The sequence below is a fragment of the Coregonus lavaretus genome (genome assembly GCF_964263955.1).
Source record: "Coregonus lavaretus genome assembly, chromosome: 10".
Lineage (NCBI taxonomy): Eukaryota > Metazoa > Chordata > Actinopteri > Salmoniformes > Salmonidae > Coregonus > Coregonus lavaretus.
This window is the reverse complement of record NC_139997.1, coordinates 57444729-57460836: the sequence shown is the minus strand read 5'-3', so window position 1 is coordinate 57460836 and position 16108 is coordinate 57444729. Positions and strand designations below refer to the sequence as shown.

General features: G+C 42.7%; 1 protein-coding gene across 1 annotated transcript in view; it reads left to right on the top strand.

The window, feature by feature from the left end:
• LOC311136242 (glutamate receptor 1-like) overlaps positions 1-16108 on the top strand; it is a gene marked incomplete at both ends in the record, with an annotated part of 108270 nt that overhangs the window by 48576 nt on the left and 43586 nt on the right. The window contains one exon of the mRNA XM_084170373.1: positions 15388-15575. Within this exon, the coding sequence (XP_084026499.1) occupies positions 15388-15575 (188 nt within the window). The remainder of the gene's footprint in view (positions 1-15387; positions 15576-16108) is intronic.

The following is a 16108-nucleotide window of genomic DNA, read 5'->3' as shown; positions in this document are numbered from 1 at the left end:
TGTCCAACATAGTTGACAGATGTGCAGCAAAACTGACACTTGTCAAGGGACAGTTTTACTCCAGGGTTTCTGTCGGCCTGTGTCTGTTCTTGTGATGGATTTACCCTTTTATTTTTGCTTTTAAATGCAACATCTGACCTTTGTGTGTCAGAGTGAGCTGCTGTGACGTTAGCAGACATGAGACGTGTCATTTCAATTTTCAAACCTTTTAGCTCTTTTCTCAGCACTTATATCTCAGTATTAGCTTCTTCACAAACTGTAGCAACAGGAGCAACAGCTGATGACTTCACAACACTCTTCGTTGTGTTTCTGTCTTGAATCAAGTCCTCCTCCTCCCTTACTTCCTGCAGCAGCTCAGTAAAGGTTGGTGGATCACGCAGCTTATACAGTGAGGGAAAAAAAGTATTTGATCACCTGCTGATTTTGTAAGTTTGCCCACTGACAAAGACATGATCAGCCTATAATTTTAATGGTAGGTTTATTTGAACAGTGAGAGACAGAATAACAACAAAAAAATCCAGAACAACGCATGTCAAAAATGTTATAAATTGATTTGCATTTTAATGAGGGAAATAAGTATTTGACCCCACTGGAAAACATGACTTAGTACTTGGTGGCAAAACCCTTATTGGCAATCACAGAGGTCAGACGTTTCTTGTAGTTGGCCACCAGGTTTGCACACATCTCAGGAGGGATTTTGTCCCACTCCTCTTTGCAGATCTTCTCCAAGTCATTAAGGTTTCGAGGCTGACGTTTGGCAACTCGAACCTTCAGCTCCCTCCACAGATTTTCTATGGGATTAAGGTCTGGAGACTGGCTAGGCCACTCCAGGACCTTAATGTGCTTCTTCTTGAGCCTCTCCTTTGTTGTGGGGATGGTGTTCTTGGGGTCATAGGCAGCATTCCTCCTCCTCCAAACACAGCGAATTGAGTTGATGCCAAAGAGCTCGAATTTGGTCTCATCTGACCACAAGACTTTCATCCAGTTCTCCTCTGAATCATTCAGATGTTCATTGGCAAACTTCAGATGGCCCTGTATATGTGCTTTCTGGAGCAGGGGGACCTTGCGGGCGCTGCAGGATTTCAGTTCTTCACGGCATAGTGTGTTACCAATTTGTTTTCTTGGTGACTATGGTCCCAGCTGCCTTGAGATCATTGACAAGATCCTCCCGTGTAGTTCTGGGCTGATTCCTCACCGTTCTCATGATCATTGCAACTCCATGAGGTGAGATCTTGCATGGAGCCCCAGGCCGAGGGAGATTGACAGTTCTTTTGTGTTTCTTCCATTTGCGAATAATCGCACCAACTGTTGTCACCTTCTCACCAAGCTGCTTGGCGATGGTCTTGTAGCCCATTCCAGCCTTGTGTAGGTCTACAATCTTGTCCCTGACATCATTGGAGAGCTCTTTGGTCTAGGCCATGGTGGAGAGTTTGGAATCTGATTGATTGATTGCTTCTGTGGACAGGTGTCTTTTATACAGGTAACAAACTGAGATTAGGAGCACTCCCTTTAAGAGTGTGCTCCTAATCTCAGCTCGTTACCTGTATAAAAGACACCTGGGAGCCAGAAATCTTTGTGATTGAGAGGGGGTCAAATACCTATTTCCCTCATTAAAATGCAAATCTATTTATAACATTTTTGACATGCGTGTTTCTGGATTTTTTTGTTGTTATTCTGTCTCTCACTGTTCAAATAAACATACCATTAAAATTATAGACTGATAATTTCTTTGTCAGTGGGCAAATGTACAAAATCAGCAGGGGATCAAATATTTTTTTCCCTCACTGTAGGTTTTCGAGCTCGACCTCAATCTTCCTATGATCCATATGCAGCTTTTCATCAATGATTTTCCTCAGATTCCATCCAGGTCTCAATTGGAGACTCTGGGATTCCATCCACTACAACGTTATTTTGCCTTGATTGTCCTTCTAGATACTCCTGTTTCCCTGTCATTATTAACATCGATTCACAGACAGTGTTGATGTCTTTTCTCGTGGACTCACAGTTACTTCTCATGTTGCTACAGTCCTTTTTCAACTCATCAAGCTCTCCCTAGGAGAAATGCAGACTGTTTTTCAGGTCCTGGACCTCTCTGGTCAGATCGGCCATTCTTTTGTTTGTTGAATCTGCCAGTATTTGGATAAAGCTTGTGAAGCTATTTTCCTGCAGTTTTAACAGCTCCTTGTAGAATAATTTCTGTTAGTTTAAAAATATATTTAACCTGCGTATGCGTGACGCTGTCTTCTTTTTTGTTTGGCATGATACCAGCGTAGGCTATTGTTGGTATACCATGTATTTTCAGCCCGGTCAGGTAGCACTTCACACACACACTCACAGCTTTGTCTATTCTCTCCTTTATCCTTCATTTTGTCTCTCTCTCCAAATGGTGCCTAAATATCCACGCCTTGTCACTATTTATAAACGTTCAGTGTGCTGTTTATAAATGGCACAGTAACAAAGTAAGAAGTGTGCAAAGTTTGTCTGTTTCTCTGAGTTAGCGGAGTAGACTGTCGTTTCTTTTTGCTTATTTGAGCTGTTCTTACCATAATATGGACTTGGTCTTTTTCCAAATAGGGCTATCCTCAGTATACCAACCCTACCTTGTCACAACACAACTGATTGGCTCAAACACATTAAGAAGGAAAGAAATTCCACAAATTAACTTTTAAGAAGGAACACCTGTTAATTGAAATGCATTCCAGGTGACTACCTCATGAAGCTGGTTGAGAGGATGCCAAGAGTGTGCAAAGCTGTCATCAAGGCAAAGGGTGGCTGCTTTGAAGAATCTCAAATATATCTTGACTTTTTTAACACTTTTATGGTTACTACATGATTCCATATGTGTTATTTCATCGTTTTGATGTCTTCAAAATTATTTTACAATGTAGAAAATAGTGAAAAAACCCTTGAATGAGTAGGTGCGTCCAAACTTTTGACTGGTACTGTATATATATATATATATATATATATATATATATATACTGTATATTTAATTTTAAAAAAATATATATATTATTTTTCCCTAACCCTATCACCCCTCTCGTAATTGGAGTAAACTAATGGACAACAACACTTAGGATTCTACTTCCAGCTTACACACACTACATACATTTTACGGACACAGTAAATTTTACATTAGTTATCTTGTTGTTTTAAATCCCACCCTTCAGCTTCACTCAACCCCTCCCATCTATCTCTTAACACCATCCATGTGTTATTTCTATTTGCCATATATTTTTCAACTGTGCTGTGATGTTTCACAAAAGTTTTCAACCTTTCTATTCTCATAATTTCTACAGATTGTAAATTAAATATTATAATATTATTCATCGATTTGACTATGACTTTTGAAATCACCCAGTAGTGCTATCTGCAGAGTTGGCTCCAGGTAAATGTTGCACTTCTTCAACCATTCCTGGACCTGCGACCAAAAACAAGCTACATATGGACAGTACTAAATCAAATGATCTAGTGATTCTGTCTCTTCGCAGCAAAATCTTCAGAGCTGAGGTGGTTGTATCCCCCATATATATATATATATAACATCCTATTAGTTGCAAGAATTGTTATAATAATTTTATTTGAAAAATTCTACATTTTGAATCCGTTTTGCGTATCAGTTCATAAACCATGTGCCATGGAATCAGTACATCGAAAATCTCTTCCCAACTATTTTGCAATCTATATGGCAATGCTGTCAATTTTTTGGTCCTTAAATGAAACTGCTGTACTTTTCTATTAATCACAATTTTCTTTAACCAATTTTGGTCTTTAATGCAGGGTCAATAGACAAGTTCCTTACTTCTCCCACCTTCCACTTGCCTCTTCCATTTCTGCGGTAATGCTGCAATTAGTTGGTTGTAATTTTGGGTAGAGCAGACATTTCCATATATTTTTGTTAGCAGCATGTGTTACATAACTCCACCAGTCCTATTTATGATATCATTAACAAAGATTATACCTTTTTTTATATATATATACACTACCGGTCAAAAGTTTTAGAACACTTGTTACAGGATGGGGTCGCAGATCCGGAGCAACCCACTATGTGTCATCCTCCGACAACCTTAGGCACCTCCTCACTCACAGTCAGGACTAATCATCATCCTATTGGTGTCACCTGTGTCTATCGGTTCACCTGTGTGTTTATGCCCTCACTTCCCTGTGTTCCCTTGCTCAGTTTTCTCTGCTAGTTTCTCTATGTCCAGCAGTACTACTCAGTGTCTGATCGGAGATCTATGTACAGGTACTTGAGAAGTGTTCTCCCTGTTTCATTATTTGTTTCAGTCTTAGGTAGTATATCGTATTTTGGCTGTCAGACGGTTTTTGGAGACTTATTTGCTCCGCCTTTCTTTTATCGTGATAAGTCCGTTATTTTGTATTTTGGCTTCGGGACCACCGGTATAGATCCTTGTTTCACCATCTCTGCCTACTGCCCACTGTATATCCTTCACCACACCTGGGTCACACCTCACCCCAACCCTTACACCTACTCATTCAAGGGTTTTTCTTAATTTTTTACTATTTTCTACATTGTAGAATAATAGTGAAGACATCAAAATGATGAAATAACACATATGGAATCATGTAGTAACCAAAAAGGTGTTAAAAAAATCAAAATCTATGTTATATTTGAGATTATTCAAATAGCCACCCTTTGGCTTGATGACAGCTTTGCACACTCTTGGCATTCTCTCATCCAACTTCACCTGGAATGCTTTTCCAACAGTCTTGAATGAGTTCCCACATATGCTGAGCACTTGTTGGCTGCTTTTCCCTCACTCTGCGGTCCGACTCATCCAAAACCATCTCAATTGGGTTGAGGTCGGGGGATTGTGGAGGCCAGGTCATCTGATGCAGCACTCCATCAATCTCCTTCTTGGTAAAGTAGCCCTTACACAGCCTGGAGGTGTGTTGGATCATTACATTTACATTTACATTTACGTCATTTAGCAGACGCTCTTATCCAGAGCGACTTACAGGAGCAATTAGGGTTAACTGCCTTGCTTAAGGGCACATCGACAGATTTTTCACCTAGTCGGCTCGGGGATTAGAACCTTTCGGTTACTGGCACAACGCTCTTACCCACTAAGCTACCTGCCGCCCCGGTCATTGTCTTGTTGAAAAACAAATGATAGTCCCACTAAGCCCAAACCAGATGGGATGGCATATCACTGCAGAATGCTGTGGTAGCCATGCTGGTTAAGTGTGCCTTGAATTCTAAATAAATCACAGACATTGTAACCAGCAAAGCACCCCCACAACATAAAACCTCTTCCTCCATTGTTTACGGTGGGAAATACACATGCAGATATAATCTGTTCACCAACACAGCGTCTCACAAAGACACGGCAGTTGGAACCAAAAATCTCAAATTTGGACTCCAGACTAAAGGACACATTTCCGCCGGTCTAATGTCCATTGCTCGTGTTTCGTGGCACAAGCAAGTCTCTTCTTATTATTGGTGTCCTTTAGTAGTGGTTTCTTTGCAGCAATTCGACCATGAAGGCCTGATTCACACGGTCTCCTCTGAACAGTTGATGTTGAGATGTGTCTGTTACTTGAACTCTATGAAGCATTTATTTGGGCTATAATTTCTGAGGCTGGTAACTCTAATGAACTTATCCTCTGCAGAAGACGTAACTCTGGGTCTTCCATTCCTGTGGCGGTCCTCATGAGATCCAGTTTCATCATAGAGCTTGATGTTTTCTGCGACTGCACTTGAAGAAACTTTCAAAGTTCTTGAAATGTTCCATATTGACTGACCTTCACATCTTAAAGTAATGGTGGACTGTCGTTTCTCTTTGCTCATTTGAGCTGTTCTTGACATAATATGGACTTGGTCTTTTACCAAATAGGGATATCTTCTGTATACCCCCCCCCCCCCCCCTAACCCTAACCCTAACCTTGTCACAACACAACTGATTGGCTCAAACGCATTATGAATGAAATAAATTCCACAAATTAACTTTTAAGACGGCACACCTGTTAATTGAAATTAATTCCAGGTGACTACCTCATGAAGCTGGTTGAGAGGATGCCAAGAGTGTGCAAAGCTGTGATCAAGGCAAAGGGTGGCTATTTGAAGAATCTGAAATATAAAATATATTTTGATTTGTTTAACACTTTTATGGTTACTACATGATTCTATATGTGTTATTTCATAGTTTTGATGTCTTCACTATTATTCTACAATGTAGAAAATAGTAAAAATTAAGAAAAACCCTTGAATGAGTAGGTGTTCTAAAACATTTGACCGGTAGTGTATATAAAAATAATGTTTTTTTTAATCAATTAGTATATTTGCGTTTAACCACAATATTTGTTGTATTATTTGTTCTCTCTTTTCTGGTGGATTAAACTGAAATTGCAACCAACTTTCTATGCCTTGTTTTAAAAGTAGCAATATTTTGGAGATGATTTCATTTTCAAATAACCGAAAGTGAGAGGTTGTAATCTGAATAAAGGAAAACAGGCCATTCTTGAACATGTGGTTAGACATTCTTACTAATCTGCTAGAGAACCAATTTGGATATAAATATAACTTTTGTATGGGTGACGCCTTTAGTGAGAGGTCTAATGCTTTAATATTTAATCATTTCTGCCCTCCAAATTCTAATTCATTATATAAGTAGGCACGTTTAATTTTATCTGGCTTGCCGTTCCAAATAAAATGTAATATGTTTTGCTCATATAATTTAAAAAACAGGTCGCTAGGTGTAGGCAAGACCATAAGCAAAAAGGTAAACTGGGATATGATTAAAGAGTTAATCAGGTTGATTTTTCCACAAATAGAAAGGTATTTTCCTTTCCATGGTAGCAAAATCGTATCTATTTTTGCTAACTTTCTATAAAAATGTTTTGTAGTAAAATAATTTCTTGCTTTCGGGATATGTATACCGAGTACGTCCACATCACTGTCAGACCATTTTCTTGGTAAACTACACAGTAATTTAAATGTTGTCTTTTTTTGTGATCCAATTGGCCCAACGTTGGCCGGGGTAGGCCGTTATTGTAAATAAGAAGTTGTTCTTAACTGACTTGCCTAGTAATATAATATACTTATCATAATTTGGTTGTAATCCAGAGAGGTTAGAAAAAGTATCTAGATCCTCTATGAGGCTGTGGAGGGATGCAAATTGTGGATTTAAAAGAAAACATGAACTATCAGCGTACAATGACACCTAGATGTCTAACCCCTTGATATTATTGTTGGATCTGATTTTAATAGCTAACATTTCGATGGCCATAACAAATGTGTATTTCTCACTACTGATGTTTCTCACTACAGTTAGGATCACTGTTATAGAACGCTCAGAAGAAGCACTGTCATTTATCAATGCAGCACCTCAGACATATTACTGTGAACTCTCATTAATGATGAATCTGTTGCTACTCTGTATCATTAATTGCATCTGAGCCTCTGTATTTCTATTATGTTGCTCTGCTTTTATCAGTTCTTTGTTGTCAGGTGCTTTAATACATCACTATGTACACTCCCAGACGATTTTATTTGGACAGTGAAGCTAAAACGTTTAAATTTGGCTCTATACTCCAGCGTCTTGGATATGAGATCAAATGTTTCATATAAGGTGACAGTACAGAATGTCACCTTTTATTAGACGTTATTTTCATACATATCTGTTTACCATTTTGAAATGAAAGCAGTTTATGTATGCAGTCCCCTCATTTGAAGGTGTCATAAGTATTTGGACAAATTCACTTTTCAGTGTATTGAAGTAGTCAAAAGTTTAGTATTTGGTCCCATATTCCTAGCATGCAATTGCAATGACTACATTGTAGTCTCTACAAACTTGTTTGATGCATTTGCAGTTTGTTTTGGTTATGTTTCGGATTATGATATTGTGCTCAATAGAAATTAATGTTAAATAATGTATTATGTAATTTTGTAGTCATTTTTATTGTACTGTGGTGGCCGAACAACGATGCTGCGATGATGTGTTGATAAGAAATCCGCTGACACTGTACTTTGATTATAAAGGTTTATTATATCAAAGATTTCAGCATCAATTTACAGACTTCTGCAGAATCTGGAGAGCAACAAACCCAATCTCAAATATGATCACTCTCCCCTTCCTTTGTTCAAACATGGTATATATATATATCCTATGCCCTATGTAACATAAGATGACGTGTTTTGAATAGACCAATCCCTGGCCTCCACATAGCCAAATGTCCTCTGTCTTAGGGGGCCCCTATAGTAACACTTTCCAGATGTTTCAGCAAAGTAAAGTAAAGTTCATTTAACCAACAATATGAAAACCTCAGCCAAAGTTATAAATGTTCAGATACTACAGTACATAAGAATATTTCTGAACACTTCTACATTAATGTGGATGCTAATATGATTACAGATAATCATGAATGAATTGTGAATAATGATGAGTGAGAAAGTTAGAGGCATAAATAAATAGCATATTCCCCCAAAATGCTAACCTCCCCTGTTATTGGTAATGGTGAGAGGTTAGCATGTTTTGGGGAGTATGATATTTATGCCTCTGTAACGTTCTCACTCATCATTATTCACGATTCATTCATGATTATCTGATGTGCCCAATTAATTTCTATTGGGCACAACATAATACAAAAAACAACCAAAAACAAACTGCAGATGCATCCAACAAGTTTGTAGAGTCACAAACTTGATGTAGTCATTGCGTGCTAGGAATATGGGACCAAATACTAAACTTTTGACTACTTTAATACACTGAAATAGGGTTGGGCGGTATCCAGATTTTCGTACCGTTTCTGTACCATACCGGGGTATACGGTATTAACGGAAGTGCACACGGGGGGGGGGCACAAAACAATTTAGGCAACATGGGTCTTGATCTAGGAAGGGATTGATTGTCTCTGCTGTATCAACGAAGCTTGATCTTGCCATCTAGCCACTTAGCAAACCAAATGCATAGCTGGGGCCCTGAGCTGGATATAATTCATTTGACACATCTTAGATAGTTAACTTATAGTTATAAGCAGTTGCGTAGCACACACCCCCGTAACCCGCGCAAGGCGGGTGTCCCCCCAATCACCTTCGGTAAGTGAATTTGTCCAAATACTTATGACATTTTCAAATGGGGGGACTAGATACATAAAGTGCTTTCATTTCTAAGTGGTAAAACAGATATGTATGAAAATAACCTCAAATAAAATGTGACATTCTGCACTGTCGCCTCATATGAAACATTTGATCTCAAATCCAAAATGCTGCAGTATAGAGCCAAATTAAACATTTTAGCTTCACTGTCCAAATACAGTAAATGTGTAGGGGAGTGTACAATATGTCAGAAACAATGTCTCAGAACAGAAGATCCTTATTTTCATGGTAATACTTCTGCTTCAAAATTGAATTATATAAACAGAAAGGCACACTTGAAAGAAAACCCAAGCCTCACTTCCTCCACTACATCGACATCATTAAACATACGGGTGTACTTAAATTGGAGGGAATTTATATGTGGGAATATTGATGAGCCGGTGTTATGGATACAGGGAAGGAATGGCATTCATTCAGATGATTCAGCTGCAGTCACACGTCACCCGTTTAAGTTCTAAGTCATGGACCTCAAAGAGAGAAGAAGAGACGTGAATGGGGAAAGGAAGGGGAGAGGGGGGCAACTGAAGTAGTTCTCTCCACTTCATAGGCCCTTTTCACTATGATCACCCCCGACTGCATAATGTCTTCAGATTAACTGGCTTCAAACATACTTCTTCCTTGTCTTCCTCATTGCAAAATACTCAGCCTTTCCATTTCCAGGATTGAAAGGGGGGAGCCATTTGAAATGCTACATTTGGCAGTTTTCAAACTTCGGGCCATTGGGAAAGCAGATATGAAGCAGCACATTTAATTTGGCTGAGGAGAATACACAGGCATGCAGACAGCAGCATAGGCGCCTCAGCTTGGCTGTCACAGTTTTAGGTGTGGTGAAAGTGATTTCAGGTGACTGGTGTGAAAACAACCAGGGCAGCTCTGCTCGCACACAGTCTGCTGTGTGGCTCGGTGATATCCTCTGTTCTCTCTATGCAGTGGTACTGTGCTAAACAAACCACTCCTGATCAAAATGCATGATGAATTTATAATACCCGTTTATTTACCAAGGTGGCTTTAAAGAAAAGAGCACACATATGTACAGTGCCTTCAGAAAGTATTTACACCCCTTGACTTATTCCACATTTTGTTGTGTTACAGCCTGAATTCAAAATAGATTAAATTGTTGTTGTTTTTCTCGCCCATCTACACACAATACCCCATAAAGTGAAAACATGTTTTTAGATTTATTTGTAAATGTCTTGAAAATTAAATATATAATTTACATCACACCCCTGAGTCAATACATATTTGTCACGCCCTGGCTTTGGGGACTCTTATATGTTGAGCCAGGGTGTGTAGGGTCTATGTTTTGTGTTCTATGTTCAGTTTCTAGTTCATGTGTTTTCTAGGTTGGCCGGGGTGGTTCTCAATCAGAGGCAACGAGAATCAGCTGTTGCTTGTTGTCTCTGATTGGGAACCATACTTAGGCAGCCTGTTGTGCACTTGTGTTTTGTGGGATCTTGTTCCGTGTTGGTTTGTGTTGTTAACCGAGGACTTCACGTTTCGTTTGGTTGTTTTGTATTTTGTATCGTGTTGCCAGTACACTATTAAAAAGATGTACGCATATCCCGCTGCGCCTTGTCCAATCATTATAACGATTGTGACAGAAGATCCCACCCATACAGGACCAAGCAGGGTGTCCAGGAGCAAACGCCGGAGGTAACGTTAGTGGATGTCCTCCTCGGTTGGGGGCAGATCACGGAGTAGGAGGCCATCCGTTACCGGAGGGCGATGAAGGGGGAGACCCAGGCAGGAGAGGAGAAGCGGCGCCAACCGGGCCGTCGTCGGACAGGCGAGAGGCACCCCCAATAATTTGTTTTGGGGTGGGCACATGGCATGGACGACTGGGCTGCTGGAGGCAGATAAAGGGCGAGTTTGTGGACGAGGAGAGAAGGCCACCAGGTTACGGGGGCCATTGGTCATTAGAGGGAAGGAAAGTGTAGAGGCACGGCGAGAGGTACTGAGGTGTGTTACCAGTCCGGTCCGGCCTGTTCCTGATCCCCACACAAGGCCAGTGGTGTGTGTTCCCAGTACGGTCCGGCCTGTTCCTGTCCCTCGCACCAAGCCTGTGATGCGCGTCGCCAGCCCGGCCCGGCCTGTTCCTGCCCCTCGCACCAAGCCAATGGTGCGCGTCGCCAGCCCGGTCCAGCCTGTTCCTGTTCCCCGCACTAAGCCTATGGTGCGCGTCGCCAGCCCGGCCCGGCCTGTTCCTGCTCCCCGCACCAAGCCTATGGTGCGCGTCGTCAGCCCGGCCCGGCCTGTTCCTGCTCCCCGCACCAAGCCAGTGGTGCGCTTCGACAGCCCGGTCCGGCCCATTCCTGCTCCCCGCACCAAGCCAATGGTGCGCGTCGTCAGCCCGGCCCGGCCCGTTCCTGCTCCCCGCACCAAGCCAATGGTGCGCGTCGCCAGCCCGGCCCGGCCTGTTCCTGCTCCCCGCACCAAGCCTATGGTGCGCGTCGTCAGCCCGGCCCGGCCTGTTCCTGCTCCCCGCACCAAGCCAGTGGTACGCTTCGTCAGCCCGGTCCGGCCCATTCCTGCTCCCCGCACCAAGCCAATGGTGCGCGTCGTCAGCCCGGCCCGGCCCGTTCCTGCTCCCCGCACCAAGCCAATGGTGCACGTCGCCAGCCCGGCCCGGCCTGTTCCTGCTCCCCGCACCAAGCCAGTGGTGCGCTTCGTCAGCCCGGTCTGGCCCGTTCCTGCTCCCCGCACCAAGCCTATGGTGCGCGTCGTCAGCCCGGCCCGGCCTGTTCCTGCTCCCCGCACCAAGCCAGTGGTGCGCTTCGTCAACCCGGTCCGGCCCGTTCCTGCTCCCCGCACCAAGCCAAGGGTGCGCGTCGTCAGCCCGGCACGGCCTGTTCCTGCTCCCCGCACCAAGCCAGTGGTGCGCTTTGTCAGCCCGGTCCGGCACATTCCTGCTCACCGCACCAAGCCAATGGTGCGCGTCGTCAGCCCGGCCCGGCCTGTTCCTGCTCCCCGCACCAAGCCAGTGGTGCGCTTCGTCAGCCCGGTCCGGCCCATTCCTGCTCCCCGCACCAAGCCTGTGGTGCGCGTCGCCAGCCCGGTCCGGCCTGTTCCTGCTCCCCGCACCAAGCCTGTGGTGCGCGTCATCAGTCCGGCACAGCCCGTGCCTGTTTCACCGGTGCCTGGTCAGGTACCGGTCAGCTGCTCCACACCGGAGCCTAAGCAATCCGCTCCACCGATGTCCAGTCCAGCTCCAGCCAGCGGGACCAGACCAGGGGCGCTACGGGGGGGTTGTTAGAGGGTGGTGGTCACGCCCGGAGCCGGATCCGCCTCCGAGGCGGAATGCCCACCCCCCCCCCCCCCCCTGTTGGGTTTATGTTGGCGCGGTCGCAGTCCGCGCCTTTGGGGGGGGGGGGTACTGTCACGCCCTGGCTCTGGGGACTCTTATATGTTGAGCCAGGGTGTGTAGGGTCTATGTTTTGTGTTCTATGTTCAGTTTCTAGTTCATGTGTTTTCTAGGTTGGCCGGGGTGGTTCTCAATCAGAAGCAACGAGAATCAGCTGTTGCTTGTTGTCTCTGATTGGGAACCATACTTAGGCAGCCTGTTGTGCACTTGTGTTTTGTGGGATCTTGTTCCGTGTTGGTTTGTGTTGTTAACCGAGGACTTCACGTTTCGTTTGGTTGTTTTGTATTTTGTATCGTGTTGCCAGTACACTATTAAAAGATGTAGTCATATCACGCTGCGCCTTGGTCCAATCATTATGACGATCGTGACAATATTAGAATCACCTTTGGTAGTGATTACAGCCGTGAGTCTTTCTGGGTAAGTCTTTAAGAGCTTTGCACACCTGGATTTTACAATATTTGCACATTGTTATTAAAAAAATTATTCAGGCTCTTATATATATATATATATATATATATATATATATATATATAGATATGGGTAAACTGACTAGACATCAGGATATATGATCAACAGAGCAGCAGTGTATATGATGATTGTATGTGAGTGGGTGTGTGTAGAGTCAGTATAAATGTATGTGCATATTATGTGTGAGCAAATGATGGAGTGAGTGTTTGAATGTGTGTTGGAGTATCTGTGTGAGTAGTGTGTAGGGCCCTGTGAGTGTATAAAAATTATAATAAAATACAAAGGTCAACTCAGATAGTCCATGTAGCCATTTTGTTAGCTATTTAGCAGAATATGGTATGGGGATAGAAGCTGTTCAGGAGCCTGTTGGTGTCAGACGTGATGCACTGGTACCTCTTGCCGTGCAGAAGCAGAGAGAAAAGTCTATGGCTTGGGTGGTTGAAGTCTTTAATAATTTTCCGGGCCTTCCTTTCACACAGTCTGATATACAGTGCCTTGCAAAAGTATTCATCCCCCTTGCCATTTTTCCTATTTTGTTGCATTACAACCTGTAATTTAAATTGATTTTGATTTTGATTTCATGAAATGAAAAAAATTACTTGCTTCAAAAAATTCTATAAAATAAATAACGGAAAAGTGCTTCGTGCATATGTATTCACCACCTTTGCTATGAAGCCCCTAAATAACATCTGGTGACACCAATTACCTTCAGAAGTCACATAATAATAAAGTAATAATAAAGTCCACCTGTGTGCAATCTAAGTGTCACATGATCTCAGTATATATACAACTGTTCTGAAATGCCCCAGAGTCTGCAACACCACTAAGCAAGGGGAACCACCAAGCAAGCGGCACCATGAAGAAAAAATTAGCTCTCCAAACAGGTCAGGGACAATGTTCTGGAGAAGTACAGATCAGGGTTGGTTTATTAAAAAAACTCCGAAACTTTGAACATCCCACGGAACACCATTAAATCATTTATTCAAAAATTGAAATAATATGGCACCACAACCTGCCATGAGAGGGCCACCCACCAAAACTCACGGACCAGGCAAGGAGGGCATTAATCAGAGAGGCAACAAAGAGACCAAAGGTAACCTTGAAGGAGCTGCAAAGCTCCATAGTGGAGATTGGAGTATCTGTCCATAGGACCACTCCACAGAGCTGGGCTTTACGGAAGAGTGGCCAGAAAAAGCCATTGCTTAAAGAAAAAAATAAGCAAACACGTTTGGTGTTCGCCAAAAGACATATGGGAGACTCCCCAAACATATGGAAGAAGGTACTCTGGTCAGATGAGACTAAAATTGAGCATTTTTGCCATCAAGGAAAATGCTATGTCTGGCGCAAACCCAACACCTCTCATCACCCCTAGAACAACATCCCCACTGTGAAGCATGGTGGTGGCAGCATCATGCTGTGGGGATGTTTTTCATCGGCAGGGACTGGGAAACTGGTCAGCATTAAAGGAATAATGGATGGCGCTAAATACAGGGAAATTCTTGAGGGAAACCTGTTTCAGTCTTCCAGAGATTTGAGACTGGGACGGAGGTTCACCTTCCAGCAGGACAATGACCCTAAGCATACTGCTAAAGCAACACTTGAGTGGTTTAAGGGGAAACATTTAAATGTCTTGGAATGGCCTAGTCAAAGCCCAGACCTCAATCCAATTGAGAATCTGTGGTATGACTTAAAGATTGCTGTACACAAGTGGAACCCATCCAACTTGAAGGAGCTGGAGCAGTTTTGCCTTGAAGAATGGGCAAAAATCCCAGTGGCTAGATGTGCCAAGCTTATAGAGACATACCCCAAGAGACTTGCATCTGTAATTGCTGCAAAATTTGGCTCTACAAAGTATTGACTTGGTGGGGGGTGAATAGTTATGCACACTCACGTTCTGTTTTTTTGTCTTATTTCTTGTTTGTTTCACAAGAAAAAATATGTTCCATCTTCAAAGTGGTAGGCATGTTGTGTAAATCAAATGATACAAACCCCCCCAAAAAATCAATTTTAATTCCAGGTTGTAAGGCAACAAAATAGAAAAAATGCTAAGGGGGTTGAATACTTTCGCAAACCACTGTAGAGGTTCTGGTGTGCAGGGAGCTCGGCGCCAGTGACGTACTAGGCTGTCCGCACCACCTTCTGTAGGGCCATGCAATTGAGGGCGGTTCTATTGCCTTACCAAGCAGTGATACAGCCAGCTAAGATGCTCTCAATGGTACAACTGTATATATTTTTTAGGATTTGAGGGCCCATGCCAAACCTTTTCAATGCACCTCTCGACCATACATTAGGTGAAGTCAAGTAAGCAGGCGTAAATGGCATTTAAGTGACTACAAAGGATGAAAAGACAAGTACAGATATAGACCTAAGTGTGGTTTACATAATCAAATATGCCCAGACTAATTAGTCTTTACCTTTTGGTGTTTGTCTTGTCATTTAGGCCTGACAGTGCTGCAGAAGATTCTGGACACGGCAGCAGAAAAGACATGGCAGGTGACATCAGTGAACCTGGACAGCGGTATGGATCAGGCGGCCTTCCTGAAGGTGGTTCAGGACCTAGAGAAGAAGAAGGAATACAACATCATCCTGGACTGTGAGCTGGAGAGACTCAACATGATCCTCAACCTGGTAAATAACATTGGATTGACAGACTGTCCAGTAATGAAAAGGGAGATAGATGACTATCAAGAGGTTAATGAATGAAGCGATCGTCTGTAAACTAGACACATTACTTCAATGATTGGATGGGATGGGTTCATTCCAACAAGAGGACCACTCAGCTAGTGACAAAATAACATTTTCTCCTCTTACTTAAGTTTTCCAACTCAAACTATTGACAAGGGTTCAGGTAGCCCTTTACACTTTTGGGCAAAAATGTTGTTGTCTGAGTAAGGGAAATGCTGTAAAGTACGAGGACTCGATGTATTTTGAAAGATGAGACGTTGAGTATTATAATAAATTCTGCTTTAATGTCAAATGTCCAAATGTGCACTTCACATTTCCATATCATAAAACTCATGTAATATACAATGTAAATGTACAGTTACAGTTACAAGATGCCATGATGTTATACCCTGGGTTGTCCTGAACAGAATGAGCCTATGTTTGTTGTATTGTGAAGAAAATGTGCTGTGGACCACGCATCTTAATGCATTATTGAC